We start from the raw sequence: 17293 nt of genomic DNA, 5'->3' as shown, positions 1-17293 counted from the left end.
CCGGGGTTCTGGTTTATGACACCCAGTGGTTGGCAACCCGCCATTTAGCAAGCACCAGGAGCATTGCAATCAGTTTGCGGTTAGCATCTGATACGTGCTTAACGCATTCCAAGAGCCACAACAAGGGATAAGGGGCAATGCGCTCAGATGTAATTTCGCTAATGGCAGGGCACACCTCCAGCCAGAACGAGGAAACTCTGGGACACAACCAGGCCAGGTGCTCGAAATCCGCGCCAGATGCCGAACACTTCGCACAGCTAAGTGCCCAATACAAACAACCATCCCACAGTTGTGGTAAAAACAGTACCTTATTTAAAGCAATTACATGGGGACAAATCTGACTTGAAAGACAATAAGTGGACATAGATACTGTCAATATCCAAATCTCACCAAATAGTTTGCAAAATTGTAATTGGTCTGCAAACCTGCGAGAGGGACCAACAAGGGTCCAACATCCCTAACTGCGGGTATGCGGACTCAGGTGAAGGATCTGAAATACTTAATGTCTTCCTCAGAGGTTCACACACAGTGACCCAGGATCTGCAAACTCTGCTACAAAAGTGGTTTTAGCGTTTTTTTTATTTAATAAACGAGTGGTCTGTTTCAGACCGCACCCCTTGCATGAACCAGTGGGTAAGGGTGTGGTTTCTCTTGATGGCTTTTATTTTTTTTACACAATGATTCAGTTCTGTGTCTTGTAGTGATAGGTGCAACAGACAATTTTATTTTGAGGGCAGCTAATCAGAGACTTCATGTCGATGGACCTCATCTTATGAGGAGCATTTTTTTAAATGTAGCTTTATGGACAATCCACAAACCCTGGTCCAAGGACTCTCCATATACTAACAGTCCAGATATTGTTAACCTTTAACGCATTCAAGCCCATTAAGCATAGTTTTGTATAATTAATTTCTCTCAAAAGTATAGATACATAACTATAGAAAAGGCACTTTCCTGTGTAAAGTTCTTGTTCAATATCAAGTTTAGTGTAATTCCTATAAACATTTTTCCGGTGGGGAACAAAGATTTCTAAGGAAGTTAAAATCAAAAAGCTGCTTTCATGACTCCCCTCCTTTAACTGTTCAGCCATTTATGGATTTCAAAACAATTCAAAATATCAAAAGTAAAACTGACATGGTAAGTGTCTGCCAAGTATTGTGCAGTTCATTAAACCTATGAAAATTATCAGCAAATCAAATAATTGTGACTTCCCTTTAACTTTATCCACCTCACCCTTTTCTGGTTCCTATGAGTGTCAAAACGCAAAACATGACTTTTCATTCCTCCTTGATATATTTGCATGAAACCTGGCATGCTGAACCCAAACCAGACAAAATTCTTTGAGGAAAGTTTTTAGAGGGTTTAAGCCCAAGTGTGTAATCATATATGTGTTTGCGTGCATGTGTGCGTGGATGCATGCTCAAGCGCATGGGTGTGTGTGTGTGTGTGCATGCATGTGTGTTTGGATAATTTAACACAAACATTCACAGAAATTTGGACCATAAGATAAGTTTCTTTGTTTCAATTTTCGTTCAGTGAAAAAGGTAATTTTGGATGATTCAAAACGACAAATTCCCATTTCATGTCTTCCAGGAACATTTTGCTTTACTATGCAACAAAACTGCACAAAATTGAGATAAGTTAGCACTTCAGCCAGAATAGGTTCTATATTTAGTTCAATTTAAATCTTTCAACTAAATTAAAATGAACTCAGAATAGGCTCTTTGTCTAGTACAATTTTAATTTGGCAACTAGTTTTGAAAGCACTTGTGCTAACAACTGAGCTTCAGTGACCTAATCTTTTGTATGTTTGGGCTGTTAAGTTCGTAAACCGTCTTCAAATATTTAATTCACTATTTGCAAATTTCAGTTCATTTTATATTAACCTGATTAGAAAAAAGAGTACATTTTACCATCAATTATTTTTGGAATTTGGGAATGCCATATGAGTTTGTGGAATCTCGTGGTCTGAAATGCTATCTGTTATGCTTTTGGAGAGTTCCCACCTTCACCCTTCCCCCTTGGCCCAGCCCTTTCTCCCACTTAGACAGGACAGGTATGTAAAGGTCAGGAGGTTGAAGGTTTTTATTTTTTCTTATTGGGTGAGTCAGTACAGGAATTGTTTGTTTATATTTTATCTTTTAAAGCTCATCTACAGGAACTGACATATTCTTCAAAGACTCGTCGTCCCCCTTTTTAGAAATCACTATGCCTGGGCATTGAACTCCACTCCATTTGCGGAGTTTTCTGCACTCGCAGATTGCAAGAAAAGCCTGCTTTGAGTAGTGCAGCTGAGTGTTTTCCCCGCTTGCGCTCATGAACGGTAAGTTTGCGAGCTGCAACTCGGGTAGAATTTCTACCCAAGCTGCAGAAAGACCAGTGCGAACCGCAGTTCGCAAAACACTCCGCCACTTGCGGAACTTCACCAAAGTTCTGCGTAGCAAAACTCCAGGAATTATGCCCAGGCTTAAAGGTCACAGCCCAGGAGTGGGCCCACAGACAAATGCTCTCATCATCCTAAATGAATATTATTCTAACACCTGTTGTGACCGTCACTATTGTGCTTAGTGCTATGTGTGAAAACAATCAATCAACAGAAGTGTGGGAATTAATCATCTTTATTGAACTATGCACTTTCTGGGTTTTACCAAAGCCTTTACTACCACCTTTTTATCCCTCGGTGTCGGGGTCCACCGGGTCTTCCTGGGTTCAGGAGCTGCCACGGTTGACGATAGCTGTGGTGTTCTCAGGTTCAGCACATTTCTCCTCTGCTTTTCTCGGAATCCCTTCAATCTCCAGCTGATGTTTGAAATGTCGTCTTTTGTCATGACCTCTTCTATCGCCCTCTACGCAGCAACTCACCTTTGGGAAGTACACCATGCCTCCTCCTTTCCTTTTCAACCTTTTACGGGTGTGATCTTGTGCGACGCAGCAACTAGTGCGGTGCACCCTTGTGTAATAAAAGGCATTTCCGTGGCCAGCTTGGAAGTTCCCATCTCTAAAGGGACTGGATTGCACTATCTCTACAATATGATTTGCTACAGTTGCAAGAAAAGTATTAATAAGTTACCAAGGTCTCAATGCAAGTGTCAGTATATATTTTGCACACCTGCTCCTGCCAAAAACAATTGGACAACTGTGAAAGTGGACTGGGACCCATGTGGGAAAATTTTGTAGTGGGATCACCACCAGATAGTGATCTTTGAATAACTGTTACACCTTCAAAAAGAGCCATCCTTTGGCGCCATATAAAGGATCGTCGTCAGTGGGCTTCAGGTACTTACAGGAGGTATACTACTTGCTAGAAGTATTTATTGGGAAGTGGGCGGTTTATTAAAAAATTACTGGATGGGAATGAAGTGGCTAGGCAGCCAACATGGTGATTGCATCCAACTATCACTCTGAAGTGCTGCATGTGAAATCCTTCTGCATCCTGCATGTACAGTGCTCTAGTACATCGCCTGGCAAGCCTCCCCCTGTACTCTAGTAAGCAGGCATAACATAATAGCTATCATGCATGTGAAACTTATCTGGCCGTGCTTTAAAACATGGCGGGCCCAACCATTGAGGCAGAGAGAGAAGCGTATGTGCACCTGGGAGCAGAGGGTCCTGAGTCCTGGCCACTATCCAGCGTGAATCCTATGACCCCTCTTTGGGGTGCCTGGAAACATCTGACCCACTTTTGGATACTTAGCTAGGGTACATCCTTGACCGCTATTGCTCCTGCTCTGCCTTCTGCAGAGGTAAGTGGGCCAGGGACCTGCGCAGATCCAGATATGCAAGACGGTCTTTGCGGTGAGACATGGGGGCACCCTCTGAATGTGCAGAGGGACAGTTGCCACACCATTCCCCTCATAGACAGTGGACCTGAAGCCTGGAAATATCTGTTGCAGATTGGGAAATAGGGAGTGGATATATGTCAGGACATTCTAGTAATTGACATGCTTTCATCCATTGACGTTCGTTAACATATGAAGCAAAGCGGATACAAATGGATTTTAACAACGGCCGCCAGCACCCGGAGCCAGTCTCCACTGCCTCCTATGCCTTCATCGCCGGTGCCATGAGGGGTGAGGACTACACCACCTACCAGCCCTAGCGGCGCACATGCCGTGCCTGTCACCAGACGCTGTGCCTGTCACCAGACACACCAGGAGGCGCGTTACAGAAGGCGCGGGAGCCCTTTCTGTCATTTACCTGCCTGTTGTTTTCCATCCAGAACGCCCGCCAGCACCCGGAGCCGGTCTCCACTGCCGCCTACGCCTTCATCATCGGTGCCACGAGGGATGAGGACTACACCACCCACCAACCTAGCGGCGCGCACGTCGTGCCTGTCACCAGACGCCGTGCCTGTCACTAAACATGCCAAGAAGTGCATTAAAGAAGGCCAGGGCTCCCGCAGCCCTTCGGAGCCCGAAGGAGGCTGGGCTGGACCCACTCCCTAAGAGTCAACATAACTTGAAGGTACTGTGTTCTTTGTCCATACTTTTTGACTTTGTTTCTAAAATGAGCAAATGGAAGGGAACAAGAGAGAAGCCAGGGGGTCGTGTTGCAGGTACGTTGGACACTTTTCTCACAAGGGCTGAGACTGTCTTATCGCACAAAATAGAATTGACGGAGCGATGGCTTATTTTGGACTCTCTCATACTACAAAAGCGTTCCTCCCTTGGTATCTCCAGCACTTCTAATATTGTCACTACGGTGCTTCCATTAGTGAGTTTGCCAAAGCAGGTTGCCTCCAACTCGGCTGTTGACATGTCTTCTGTCCCTTCTGCCTCCCCCGGAGTGACATCACCTGGTACTATAGTGACCCGGGCAAAGTCAGTACCATCTCAGCCGGACCCAGGTCATAGTGGACCCCCAGTCCTAGAGAAAAAGGGGGGGGGGGGGGGCACTAAGTAAAAACTTGCAAAAGGATCCTGTCCTGGGAAACGATCTAGGACAGATGATTTGGATGTGTGCCAATCAGAGCCTGTTAATTCGAGGGACCTAGACACTCTCACTATACCTATAAATTCCCATGAGGAGGACTTTTTGAAACGGATAGACTATGGTTTCCATTTTATTGAAACCCTGTTTTGCATAAACTACCTAGAATAGAAGAAAGGTTGTCATTACGGGAGGTTGGCTCCAGATTGCACAGTACCCATGATTCTACATCCCAGGCTAATGCAACAGAGGCGGTGTTGGCACAGATACAGGCTACTCCGGCCATAGTTACACTCCCTAGCCTGGAGACAGATAGCCATGTCTCTCACCAGTCTTCTGGGCCCATCGCGTCCACAGTCCATACAAGGAAGGGAGCTGCATTGACTACTAATTATACTAATAACCCACAAGGTGAAAGTCTAGGAACCAGAAGGGACCAGCAGCATTTACCCTTGGCTGTAGCTTCCACCAGACTTAATTCTTTTACTAATCCCCAATTGGATCAAAGGGGGGGGGGGGGGGCGATAAAGCAGTCAATCGAAGACAGTTTATGAATAGTGAGAACCACTAGCCATTAGTAATAGTACAGAGAAATGTTCGACCTCTGATTGAGGGTCAAGCGGAAACTACTTTGCAGCTGATAGACAAATCCCTTCATTGGCTGAATTGTCATGCAACAGGCCCTAGTAGTGGGGTCCCATACCTAGCGAATCAAATCATTATGGCCAGAAGGGCAGGGTGGGTGGGCGAGTCTCAGAAAACATCTTATGGCGATTGTATTGGGATTAATTTTAATAATTCCTATGTTGTAAAACTTCTTTGGATCATATGCCCAGATTCCCTCGCGTTGGGATGCAGATTATCGCTGTTTTGCTAGGTTATTTTTATAGGCCTTTTTTACTTCTTGCGTTGGGACCGTCACTTCACATTAGGAAAAACCTAGGCAATTTGAATGAATGAAGAGCCAGGGAATTCCGCTGGTGAACAGATTTGCCTCCCTTTCAGGGTTAGATGAGTGCGATTGACTTCCAGAGAGTAGAGAGATGGGGCAGGCGGTACCGCCCATAAAAAGTCTCACAAATGAAATTAATGGAGAAGTGACTATAATCCCTAGTAACACTACAAGGAGGCTGTCAGAGGTAATAAGAACAGCATCCTGGAATGTCGCAGGTTTTGTAAATAAACTGGAGGACACCCAATGGCTCAGTCTGTGGCAGGACCATGATATCACCTGCGTTCAGGAGACCTGGGCCAAAGACGATATCTTTGTAAATGGATACCGTTCTTTCCAGACAAGAGCCACTCCGTCCCCATCGGGAAGAGCAAAGGCGGGGGTTATCAACTTAATTCCAAATACACTATCAGTAAAAGTAAGGATGATGGAAGGAACTTCCCCAAATTTTCATCTCATTATCTTAGAGTTTATGAACAGAGATCAATGGCTTTTAATACATTTTTATAATAATAATTTTGGTATAAATAGGAATAAAATAAAACAAGTATTATTATCCCCATTCACACAAAAGGAGACAAAAATAGCCCAAACAAATTATCGACCGATCTCGTTAATCGATACGACGGTCAAACTCATGGGCCGCCTACTTTTAATGAGATTAGTGGCATGGGCGAGGAGTAAAAACATCTTAATGGAGTCCCAATATGGATTCCAAGAGGGAAAAGGAACAATAGCCTAATGCCTGAATCTGTCATTGATCATGGATAGATATGTCAGAGCCAAGGGTGCCTTCATGGACTTATCCGAAGCTTTTAATGGATAATGGAGGGGATGGGACTATATCAGCATTGGTTGACTTCATCAGGCAGTTGTATTCTGACGCCTCCTCCTCAGTCTGCTATGGGAGGAACGGGGAGTGTACCCACTCATTTAAGATCTTTAGAGGGGTAAGACAAGGCTGCATCCTGGCACCATTTTTATTTTCCATCTATACCAATGGTGTGGGAAAACATCTTGAGGGTGCAGCCTTGGAGGTCCCTGTGCTTGCTAACCATCAGCGGGTACCAATGCTAGCATATGCGGACGATGCCGTATTGATGGCGAGAACTGTGAGGGGGCTCCAGTATCTTATATTGTTGCAGGGATTCTGCTCATGCACAGAACTATGCGCAGGAAACCAGGACCTCAGTGAATTGCGGTGTACCAAAAACTCACCTCCGTACCTAGAACCCCAATCCGACTAGCATCAGTGTCCCATTCATTATCCGTATTCTCTCGGAGCTCCCAATGTATAGACAACTCAGAACAAGCGACTTAGAGTACTCTCAGGAATGGTGGGAATCAGAAATACCTGTTCGTTATTATTTTCATATCAGTCCACAGCAAGAGTAATCAGAGACACGGTAAAGTTCAAAATGTTTATTTTATAAACTACGTGTCCTAAGATGCAGTACTTTGGCTAACATAAGCAGACAAATGATTAAAATTAAAACCATCAGCATTGTTACAATACCATAGAAAATGAAGGGAGAAATCATATTATAAATGACAGTGGAATACAGCCACCTTCCCTTCACTAGTAAGCTAGTATTATTAGACTAATAGAAGGTCTCTACGATTGAATGGGGAACCCCATACCGTAAAGATCAGCTTAGGTGAATCACATCACAGGATCAGCTTTGCTCAGCGCCTGGAAAACTTCTTCTACAGAATGTGTGTCTAATGCATGCAAACTGCAATATTAAAGGCTCTCGACTTTCAGGTATTTGCAGCTGTGTGCGTGTTATGGCTAGAGAGTGGGCCGATCAACCTGAACTCAAAAACATACATTGTTTGGTGGCTCAGACTGTTATTGCACACAATGTTCAGGCCAAGGTCGCAGTGCATGTCTAGGGATGTGAACAACCGACAGTACTCATGTGAAGAAAAGGCAAGCAAGCAGTTTTCAAATTATAACATGTATCTGCAGCGTCGTGTGCAAAATCAGCAAAAGTGGGCAGATGGCGTTCTAACATCTTACGCGCTTATGCTAATATAGCAATGTATGTATCTAAATCGCTGCCTTCACTACAATATCTGCCTAAGCAACTTTCATGAAATCATTAGATTTAAAGGTCAACCAGAGTAAATCTTTTATTATCATTGCGGGGGGGGGGGGGGGGAGAGGGAAACATGACAGACCTCCTTCTTTTTTTATGGATGCCTGTAAGATTGGACTCGTTCCCCTATTTAGGAGTCCTTTTCGATAGAAACCAATCATGGTCTAAATTACTAGAGGGAAGAGCATTGAACATGCAGAGAAGCCTTATGGCACTGAAAACATTCTCTAAATGGCTGGGAGTCAAACCTCTGACCCCAATGAAAAAAAATTACCATGCTAAAACTAAGGCAGCAGCAGTATATGGTGCAGCGAAATGGTGGATGGCTCCCTGTGATACTCTGCAGTCCATTGAGAATTTTTTTAAAGTCTTTTACTTCCGTTCCACAGTCATATTCAAACTTTGTTTTACATATGGAATTGGCTTTAGCATACATCATTGATATGATTAAAATGGCACCACTCCTACTGTGGCACTCTATCTGGCGCAGGGTGACAGTTCCCCTCACGCAAAGCCTGATATTACTAATTCTAAAGTCAGATAATTACAGTAGGGTTAAGAGGCTACAGTATGTGGAGTCGGAATTATCTGCCATTGGTTTAAGCAGCCTTTTTAAAGACCCCTCTACTTGCAAATGCAAAAATTGGTTGAGATGTTCATTTTGAGGGCACAATATCTGAGAATGGAAAAAAAATCCCACACCCAGACGGCTCGTCTATATGAGCTAACACCAGTGTTGATGGAGGGAAGTTTTCTGTATTTGGCTGATGTCACACTTTCACACCACAAATACATTTTACTAATATTTCGCTCAAATATGATCCCTTTGATGATGGGATTTCCAGGGAAGCAATACAAACATTCCTATCTCTCAGTATGTCCTTGTGACAACAAGTCCCCATAAAATGATCTCCACGTTTTGTTTTTTAATGGTTTTTATTGTCAAGAAACGACACGAATTTATTGTGCCAATTTGCAAGAGTCATGATTTAAAATGTTGCCGTGTAGCTCTGTTCTTCCTCAAATCCTTGCAGAACCCTTATGTCTGTTTTTCTCTAGCCTCATTTCTCTGGGCATGCCTCAAAAAGAGAAAGCAGCTGGGCCCTTAAGATACAGCAGGATGGCTTATCATGTTTTTATTGTATTCATATAGAGGAATTCGATTTTATGATATAATGAATGTTTGCATTCTTTTTACACCTGGGTTTAACCCCTTCAGTGCCCGCCCCTTTCCCCGCCCTGTGCCGGCCGTTGTATTAGCGGGCGGGGTTTATGACGAGCTGGTCTCGTCATGGGCACAGCGCAACCGCGGCCCATGACGAGACCAGCTCGTCATGGGCATTGAAGAGGTTAAGATACATTTTACTATGTCTTTTATAAACTGTGACTGTAAACACTTTTTTGATCTTATGAGCAAGATCGAATAAAGGACTTTGAGACTTGACAGACTTTCACAGCACCAGAACAACAAAAGTTCCCAATAAACCACCCAGAACACCAGCAGCTTTATAGATGATAAGTACCTAGCACAGAGACGTTCCAAGGGGAAAGGGGATGGGGACTAAAAATGAGGGAGCCTGATAACTGTGGTTTCCTCTCCAGAAGGTATTTTCTCTCTTCTGTCTAGCATTCGATAATGTTAACCTTCCTTTGTGATGTAGAAACTGCAAAAGAATATAAACAGATCATACATTAACCTACTCTACCATGATTAACTATTATCCTACTATTACTTTCATTTTACTTAAAAAAACATACCCCTATAGTTTAAGGATATTCTCTTTTATGCTGTCCAACAGTAATTTCTACTTACCTTGCTAGCTTTCAGCATGTGTTGTATCAGTCACTTAAAAGTTATTTACATTTCTCAAAAACATAAATACAATTAAATATTAATTTTCTTCTTTCCTTCCAGAGGCAATGATGGAGCGTGTTTTCTTTATAGGAGGATCCTGGCAAATGACCAACTGTCAAGAAAGTAGGTGTTTTCTTTTTTTAACTCAACAACTTGAATGTTTGTTTTTTCTGTTCTTTAACCCCTTCCATGCTGAGGACAGCCCCTGGCCGTCCGACGTCACGGTGGGCGTGTGGGGAGGACGGCCGGGGGCTGTCCGAATCCCGCCCACTGATTATTTTGCCCGCACAGCGTTGAAGCGGTCAACAGGAAAGAAACTGCAGGTTAGTATTATTACATTTCTTCGATTCCAGTTTGTTCCTCAGCAAGTTCTTTTATTTAACATAAATTTGCAATGTCAGGATTAAGCTCTATGTTGAGACAGTCTTCCAAAGCAATTCTACATTCTTTGCTCTATGACCTCCTTAGATAATTAAGGGAGAGCGGTGCTGAGGACAAGAGAAACTAATCTGTCAGCAAGGCACTCTCAGGATTGACACGCTACATAGGAAATTAACTGTCTCCTCACACTGAAGTTATCAAAGAAACTAAACAACGAAACCAAGACCCTTCTACTCTCACTAACTTTATGTGATGGAGAGCTTAGAATAAGTCTGCTTCTTCAGGTATTTCCTCAGTTGAAGTGTGCGTTCCTTAGTTACCGCATGATTCACATTCCATTCATGGTTGGAGGGAAAACAACTAGCACACCAGCTGGGCTGGCAGACAACTTGAGTTTTGAGCACTGCCAGCTTACTCTCCAATCGCTACTCCAGGTAATCTTCACCCACTTTGTGCTAGTTTTTCTAGTGGATATACTGGCCAGTATTGAGAGGTTTGTGGGAATCCTTCTAAGGATCCTGACATTAACCCCTCTCAAGGAGGGTTCCTCCAATCGTAGTTTGGTTGGAAGCTTTCTGTGGTTGCCCTTCACCAAACACGGAGCATGAACATCACAGTTTTTTGCCCAATATATTTTGCCTGGTCCATAGCCTTTCCAATCTACCTAGTAGCAAAATTAATTTCTCACGTTTTTGGATCCAATAATTCTTATCACCTCATAATCATTCTCACCTTCCATTATTAATGGTTCAGGGGGAACAGAGGTTCTCAAACCTGGTTCAACTCCTATTAATAGGGAAACATGAATAACTTGGTACATTTTAGTCAGTCAGTCGAATAAATTTTTTCGGTCATTACGGCCATCAAAGTACATTTTAGTGTTCTCTAGGAGTGTTAAATATGTCGTAGGATTGATATTTTTTTCTATAAAGTATGGCCCAATGTTGGACCCGGCCTTGTGGCGTGGTCCTGACCCCCTCTTCCCGGCTGCACGGGGACCCCTTCACCCGCGGGCCCCCCCCTTGGATTGTAATGTTTGCCCGCACCAGCCAGCGCCGCCCGGCTCATCCCGGCCTCGGCCCCAGCGAAGCCCGACATCGAGGCACCAAGATCCAGCCAGGGGGCACCACGTGGCCACTCCACCTCTCCCGGAGGAGGGGAGTTTCGATGGGACCCCCAACTGTCCACCAATGCCTGGGTGCGATCGCCCTCCGGCCTCCCTGGGCCTGGCACCTCTCCCGCTGGGCGTCTGGCCTCTCCAGCCCGGCCTCTCCGCACCCCCCAGGCGCAAGGGTCCGGACATCAAAGGGCTCCAGACCTATATCTGGGGCAACCCCGCAACAGGACAGCAGTTGTATCCTGGAGTCGAGATCCCTGCTGATCGAATCGCGGCTGACCCTACGGAGAAAGACTCTTTCCTGAAACCGAACCCCGAGCCCTGCTGACTGCGTCGCGGCTCCATCTTGATGAGAAGAAGATCCTCACGGAACATCAGGCCCTGCTGACACTGTCGCGGCCCATCCTCGCTGAACTACTCTGGGAGCCCTGCTGACCTGGTCGCGGCTCGCCTTCGCTGAACAAACCACCAGAGCCCTGCTGACCTCGTCGCGGCTCGACCTAAGTGGAACTGACCATCCGAGCCCTGCAAACTTCGTCGCGGCTCCCCGCCTCTGAGCTGTCCCGCGCCCTGCACACGACGCTCTGGCTCCCGGAGCCTTTCCAGCTTGAGGCTTAAGAACTGGGCGCAGAGCACCCCCCGTACCAGGCTGGTACCAAGACTGTCCCGCTACCCCGTCCCCACAAAGACTTTTGAGACTCTTCCTGGATCCCTCGATCCACCTGTAAATATTGCCAGAGAAACCGATTATCCTTGATAAAAGTATATACGATGTTATACCAGTTCCGAGTCCTGTGTGGTGGTGTTACTAAGCTAGTACGATTATAGGGGAAGGACCTCTCCTAGGAGGCTTCTCAGCGACGCTCGGCTACTTCCTTGTGGTGAGGAGGCCCCCCTTGGGTGGTCCCGACGACCCCCCAGAGGTCCGCCTTCTAACATTTGGTGGCCAGCGACGGGATCCGAGCCGAACGCAAATCGTACAGCAAGTAACTCACTCACTACCTATCCAGACGAAGAAAAACCATGAGCAGCCAAGAGACCACTTCGACCACAGAATTCCAACAAGAACAGCTGGAGGAATATACACACAAGGAACTAAAACAGTTCAGTAAGGACAAGGGCTTTTCGACCACCGGACTAGGCACAAAAGAAGAAATGCAAAAAGCCCTAAGAGCCTGGGTCGAGTCCGAAGCAGCCTCACCCCAAAACGAAGAAACATCGGCAACCAACGCAGCCAGACCAACAACCCCGGTCCCGGCAAGTGGGGGACGAAACAGTGTGGAGGCCGGCCTCTCCCCGGAAGAGATACGAGAACGGGAGAGGGTTCGGACCCATGAGTTGGAGCTCACACGACTCCGGCTGGACGGCGAACTTCTGCTGGCAGAAAAGATGTTGGCCCTGGAACAACTACGGTTGCAAGAAGAGATTGAGGAGAAAAAGCAGCACAGGGAGCTAGAGGAAAAAAGGCTAACCCTCGAGCACGAGCGGAGCCTCAAGGAACTTGAACTTAAGTCCAAAAAGGGGGAGACCGGCACCCCCGGAAACAAGGACACTCTGCCGCTGACCGAAGCAAAGGTCCACATCCCCAAGGGTGTCATCAAGGAATACTACAAGAACGACGACATCCAGCAATGGTTCAAAGCTTACGAAGTGGCCATGACCTCCCATCGGGTACCCCGGAAGGATTGGGGTGCCGGCCTATGGGGACGGTTCCTTAGCGAAGGTCGAGACACCCTGCTGCAGCTCCTGGACGACGTGATGACCTCGTACGATCACATGAAGGAGGCCCTGCTCACCCGCTATGGCCTAACCGCAGAGATGTACCGCCAGCGCTTCCGAGACTGTAAGAAGCTTCCCGGTATCACTTGGGTGGAGTACGTCGATTTCTTTAGCAGGGCCCTGGAAGGGTGGATCAAGGGTAGCAAGGTCACCTCCTATGGGCAGCTGTTCGACCTCATTGTCTGGGAGCACCTCTCCAACAACTGCTTCGTCGAGCTAAGGCAGCACCTCCTCGACAGCAAACTGACCGAGCCGCGGAAGCTCGCCGCCGAGTCCGATCGGTGGGTAAACACCCGGGTCCCCCGGAACTCGATGGGGGAGCACCAGCGGAGCACCACAGGGCCACCCCACCAGCGCGGCGGAGGAGGCGGGTCAAACCGGAATCGAGAGTTTCCAGCCGGGCCACCCCGGAGTCCTCCTCGGGGGCCGCCTCCGAACCACACGTCCCGACTCTAGCACGAAGGGGGACCACCCCAGCCCGACCCGGACCGCGGCCAACGGTAACTTGTTACGGCTGCCAACAACCAGGACATTATGCCAGTGACCCCTCCTGCCCCGTGAACCGACGAAACGGGACCACCGGGCCCCCTCCCCAACAGCTGGCGGCCGCAGCCCTGGGGGAAGGGGAAGAAGAGGAAGAAAACCCCCACGACTGATCCCCCGAGTGGGAGCCAGCCGCCATGTCCCTAGTATGCCTGGGCAGTCGCGAAATGGTGCCCCGAGCACCCATCCCGAGCAACACCCAGAAGTACCAGCAATGGGTCACCATTAATGGACAACGGGCCGAAGCCCTCCGTCACACCGGGGCCAGTGTGACCGCCGTCCGCCGCCACCTGGTGACCCCCGAACAGATCCTGCCGCATGTACTGTGCCCTGTCCGGACCGCCAACAACACCGAGAGCATGTGCCGGATGGCCCGCGTTCCCTTCGAGTGGGGAGGAGTGACGGGCATGCTGAAAGTGACCGTCCGAGACGACGCTCCAGTGGACTGCCTCCTGGGGAACGACCTGGAGAGTTCCCCCTGGGCCCAGGTGGAGCGCCGGGAGCATCTAGGGATGCTGGGACTGCCCGAATGGGCCTGTGCCACCACTCGGTCCATGACCGCACAGGCCCCCCGACCAACCGAAGCGCCAGCCCCCGACGAGCCAGAGGGGCCCGTGCCATCAACCCCCTCCGTCGAGGAGGAACCCGACGAGGATGCTGGGCCAACCGAACTTCCCCCGGACGAGATCACCTCCCTCGGCGAACTCCCCGAGCTCGCCCAATGGCGCCACGACGGGGACCCAGAGATCAGTTCCAGCAGAAACAGAAAACCTGCCCCTCCCTCGAAGGGGCCCGACAGCAGGCGGCCGCGCAGGCCAAAGATGACCAAACAGGAACCCACTGGGTCTATTGGGACGATGACCTATTCTATAGCGAGCAGAAGATCGCAGAACTGGGGGCCGGTCGAGTGCTGGTGGTCCCCCTCCGATTCCGGAAGTTCCTCCTTAATCTGGCACATGACGTGCCGCTCGCCGGGCACCTGGGGCAAGACAAGACATACAGCTGCCTGGTGACCCACTTCTACTGGCCCTGAATGTGGAGGGACGTGGACAACCACTGCCGGTCCTGCCAGACCTGCCAAGCCAGCGGGAAGACGGGAGGTCGGGTCAAAGCCCCTCGCAAGCCCTTCCCAGCTGTCAACACCCCGCTCGAACGGGTAGGGATCGACATCGTGGGGCCCCTGGACCCCCGAACCGCCCTGGGTCATCGCTTCATCCTTGTTCTCATTGACCACGCCACCAGATACCCTGAGGCCATTCCTCTCCGAACTGTAACAGCCCCCGTGGTGGGCCGGGCCTTGATGGGAATATTCCCGAGAGTGGGGTTCCCCCGGGAAGTGGTGAGCGATCGGGGTACGAACTTCATCTCAAAGTACATGCGGTCCCTATGGCAGCAATGCGGGGTCACCTACAAGTTCACCACCCCTTACCACCCCCAGGGGAACGGACTGGTCGAACGGTTCAACAGAACTTTGAAGGGAATGATCAAGGGCCTGGAAGAATTTACGATCACCTTTTAGCTTTAAGTTTTGTGTGCTGAGCCAGACCATATTTCCAATCTGGTTATTTTTCTTGATTTCCTTGTCAGCAAAATATATATAACAATCTTTTGCCTGGGTTAAATCATGTTCTGTTGATTGATGAACTTGGGCCAAAGGCTGGGCAATATCTTTTACCGCTGGCACATCTATAGTTCCACAGTTAGGATGTCAACCACAATTCTTATAAAAGGGTGAGTAGTCAGTAGAAACATTTTTTGCATTGTTAGGAGCAAATTCTGCAGTCCACTGATATTCCGGCCATTCCCCTTCCCGATCTAACAAAAACAGCCTAAGGTATTGTTTTAACTCTTGATTGTTCCTCAGAGTTTTCCCATCAGTCTCTGGGTGGAAACTGGTTGAGTATCAGGTCTCTATACATAGCCCACTAGTGAAAGCTTTAAAAAATGTGAATACAAACTGATAGTCCCTATCAGGGAGAATAATCTTGGGCATGCCATGAATTTGAATTATGTGTTGATTGAAATGCTGTGTCAATTGTTTAGTTATGGGAATACCTTTTAAGGCAACAAAATGTGCAATATTAGTGGAGGTGTCTAAACAAACAAGGACTGTGTTATATCTTTGACTAGAAGGTAGGTCTACTATGAGATCTAAGGACACGGTGTGCCAAGGGTATGGTGGAGTGGAGAAGGGTTGTAATAGTGACTTGGGGGCCTGTCTTTCTGATTTTCCCTGAGCACAGATCTCACAACCAGTCACATACTAGCAAATGTCCTTGTTAATTTGCGGCCACCAAAAGTTTCATTTAATCAGTTCTTCAGTTTTTAAGATTCATTTATGCCCTGACAAAGGACTGTCATGGCATTCATATAATGCTTGCGTCGGTAGTTCTTCAGTGGGTAAATATAAAGCTCCATCTTAATGAGGTAGTTGGTCTCATACCTTTTTTTTGGGATCTTGATATGCCCATTCCTTCATCTCTTTAGAATTCAAAGATTTAATGATTTGTTCCTCAAAGGTCTCTTTGGAGACTGCGTCTACAATCTTTTCTGGAAGAATTATCTTCTGATGATCAATTGAGTTTTTCTGAATCTCTGTATCTAATCCTAATAAAGCATCAGCTTTTCCGTTCTTATCAGTGATTATGAAATCATAATCAGCAAAGTACAGCGAACATCTGAGTTGTCTGGGTGTTAAAGTTCTAGCTCATCTTAAAAACTTTGAATACCTATGTTCGGGGAATACTGTTAGTGTGTCTTTCCCCCATTAAATAGTGCCTTCACTCTTGTAGACATCCTTAATAGCCAGTAGTTCTTTTTCAGTTATGGTATAGTTCACTTCTGCTGGATTTAATTTTCAGAAGCGGTAAGCCACAGGGTGCAATTTTCATGTTACCTTGTGCCTTTGTGACAGGATCCCTCCAATGGCCAATTCTGATGTATCAATCTGTAGATAGAACAGTTCAGAGGGATCAGCATGAAGTTGAACTGGGGCGTAGGCAAAACTTGTCTTCAGGGAGTTGAAGGCTTCTTCCGACCATTTGAAGCACACTCCTTTCTTCAACAATCACTTAAAAGGAATATTCTTTTTGAGAGAATTCATGGATGAATCTCCGGTAGAAATTAGCAAAGCGAAAGAAACTTTGGACCTCCTTTACTCTTGTTGGCGATTTCCAATCTGTAGAAAAACAATGGGAGAGAAAGGGTTTCTATATTTGGGGTACTCCTAGTCCCCTCAAACAAATTTTAGCAAACAATGGAAGGAGTACACCCTCAAAGGTAATTCAATACCTCCAGGATAGAGAGCGGTGCACTGAAAGGAGAAATAATAACCTTTCTTATAGAAGATCCCTCACTCACCAACCTAGTTGGTGACATGCTTCATCATCGGGGTCCCACCCGGAGAGCCGAGTGCCATCCGGGTGTGCTACGACACCTGACTACAGTGGAGCTGGTATTTTTTGTTTGGTGCAAGTGCTTGAGGTGAATTAAAAATTGGTCAAATTTAACTCTCTATCAAAAAGATTTTTTAATCATGGAGCAATTGAACAATGTTAAAAATAGATTGGGGATACCATAGAAGGTTAGATTGACCTGAGGTATCGAACAACAAATGTGAAGTGAAAGGAAAGTGA

The 17293-nt window shown here is 47.0% G+C and overlaps 1 protein-coding gene across 2 annotated transcripts in view; it reads left to right on the top strand.

Moving 5' to 3' along the window:
* The window catches only part of LOC146861821 (uncharacterized), a 1143841-nt gene that overhangs the window by 182471 nt on the left and 944077 nt on the right, over positions 1 to 17293 (top strand). For both annotated transcript variants that reach the window (XM_085643198.1, XM_085643199.1), the window contains exon 3: positions 9899 to 9961. In XM_085643198.1, coding sequence (XP_085499324.1) covers positions 9899 to 9961 — 63 coding nt within the window. The remainder of the gene's footprint in view (positions 1 to 9898; positions 9962 to 17293) is intronic.

This window comes from Triturus cristatus, chromosome 2_2, assembly GCF_964204655.1.
Source record: "Triturus cristatus chromosome 2_2, aTriCri1.1, whole genome shotgun sequence".
NCBI classification, from domain to species: domain Eukaryota; kingdom Metazoa; phylum Chordata; class Amphibia; order Caudata; family Salamandridae; genus Triturus; species Triturus cristatus.
Note: the sequence above shows the minus strand (reverse complement) of the source record. Positions and strands in the feature narration are given on the sequence as shown.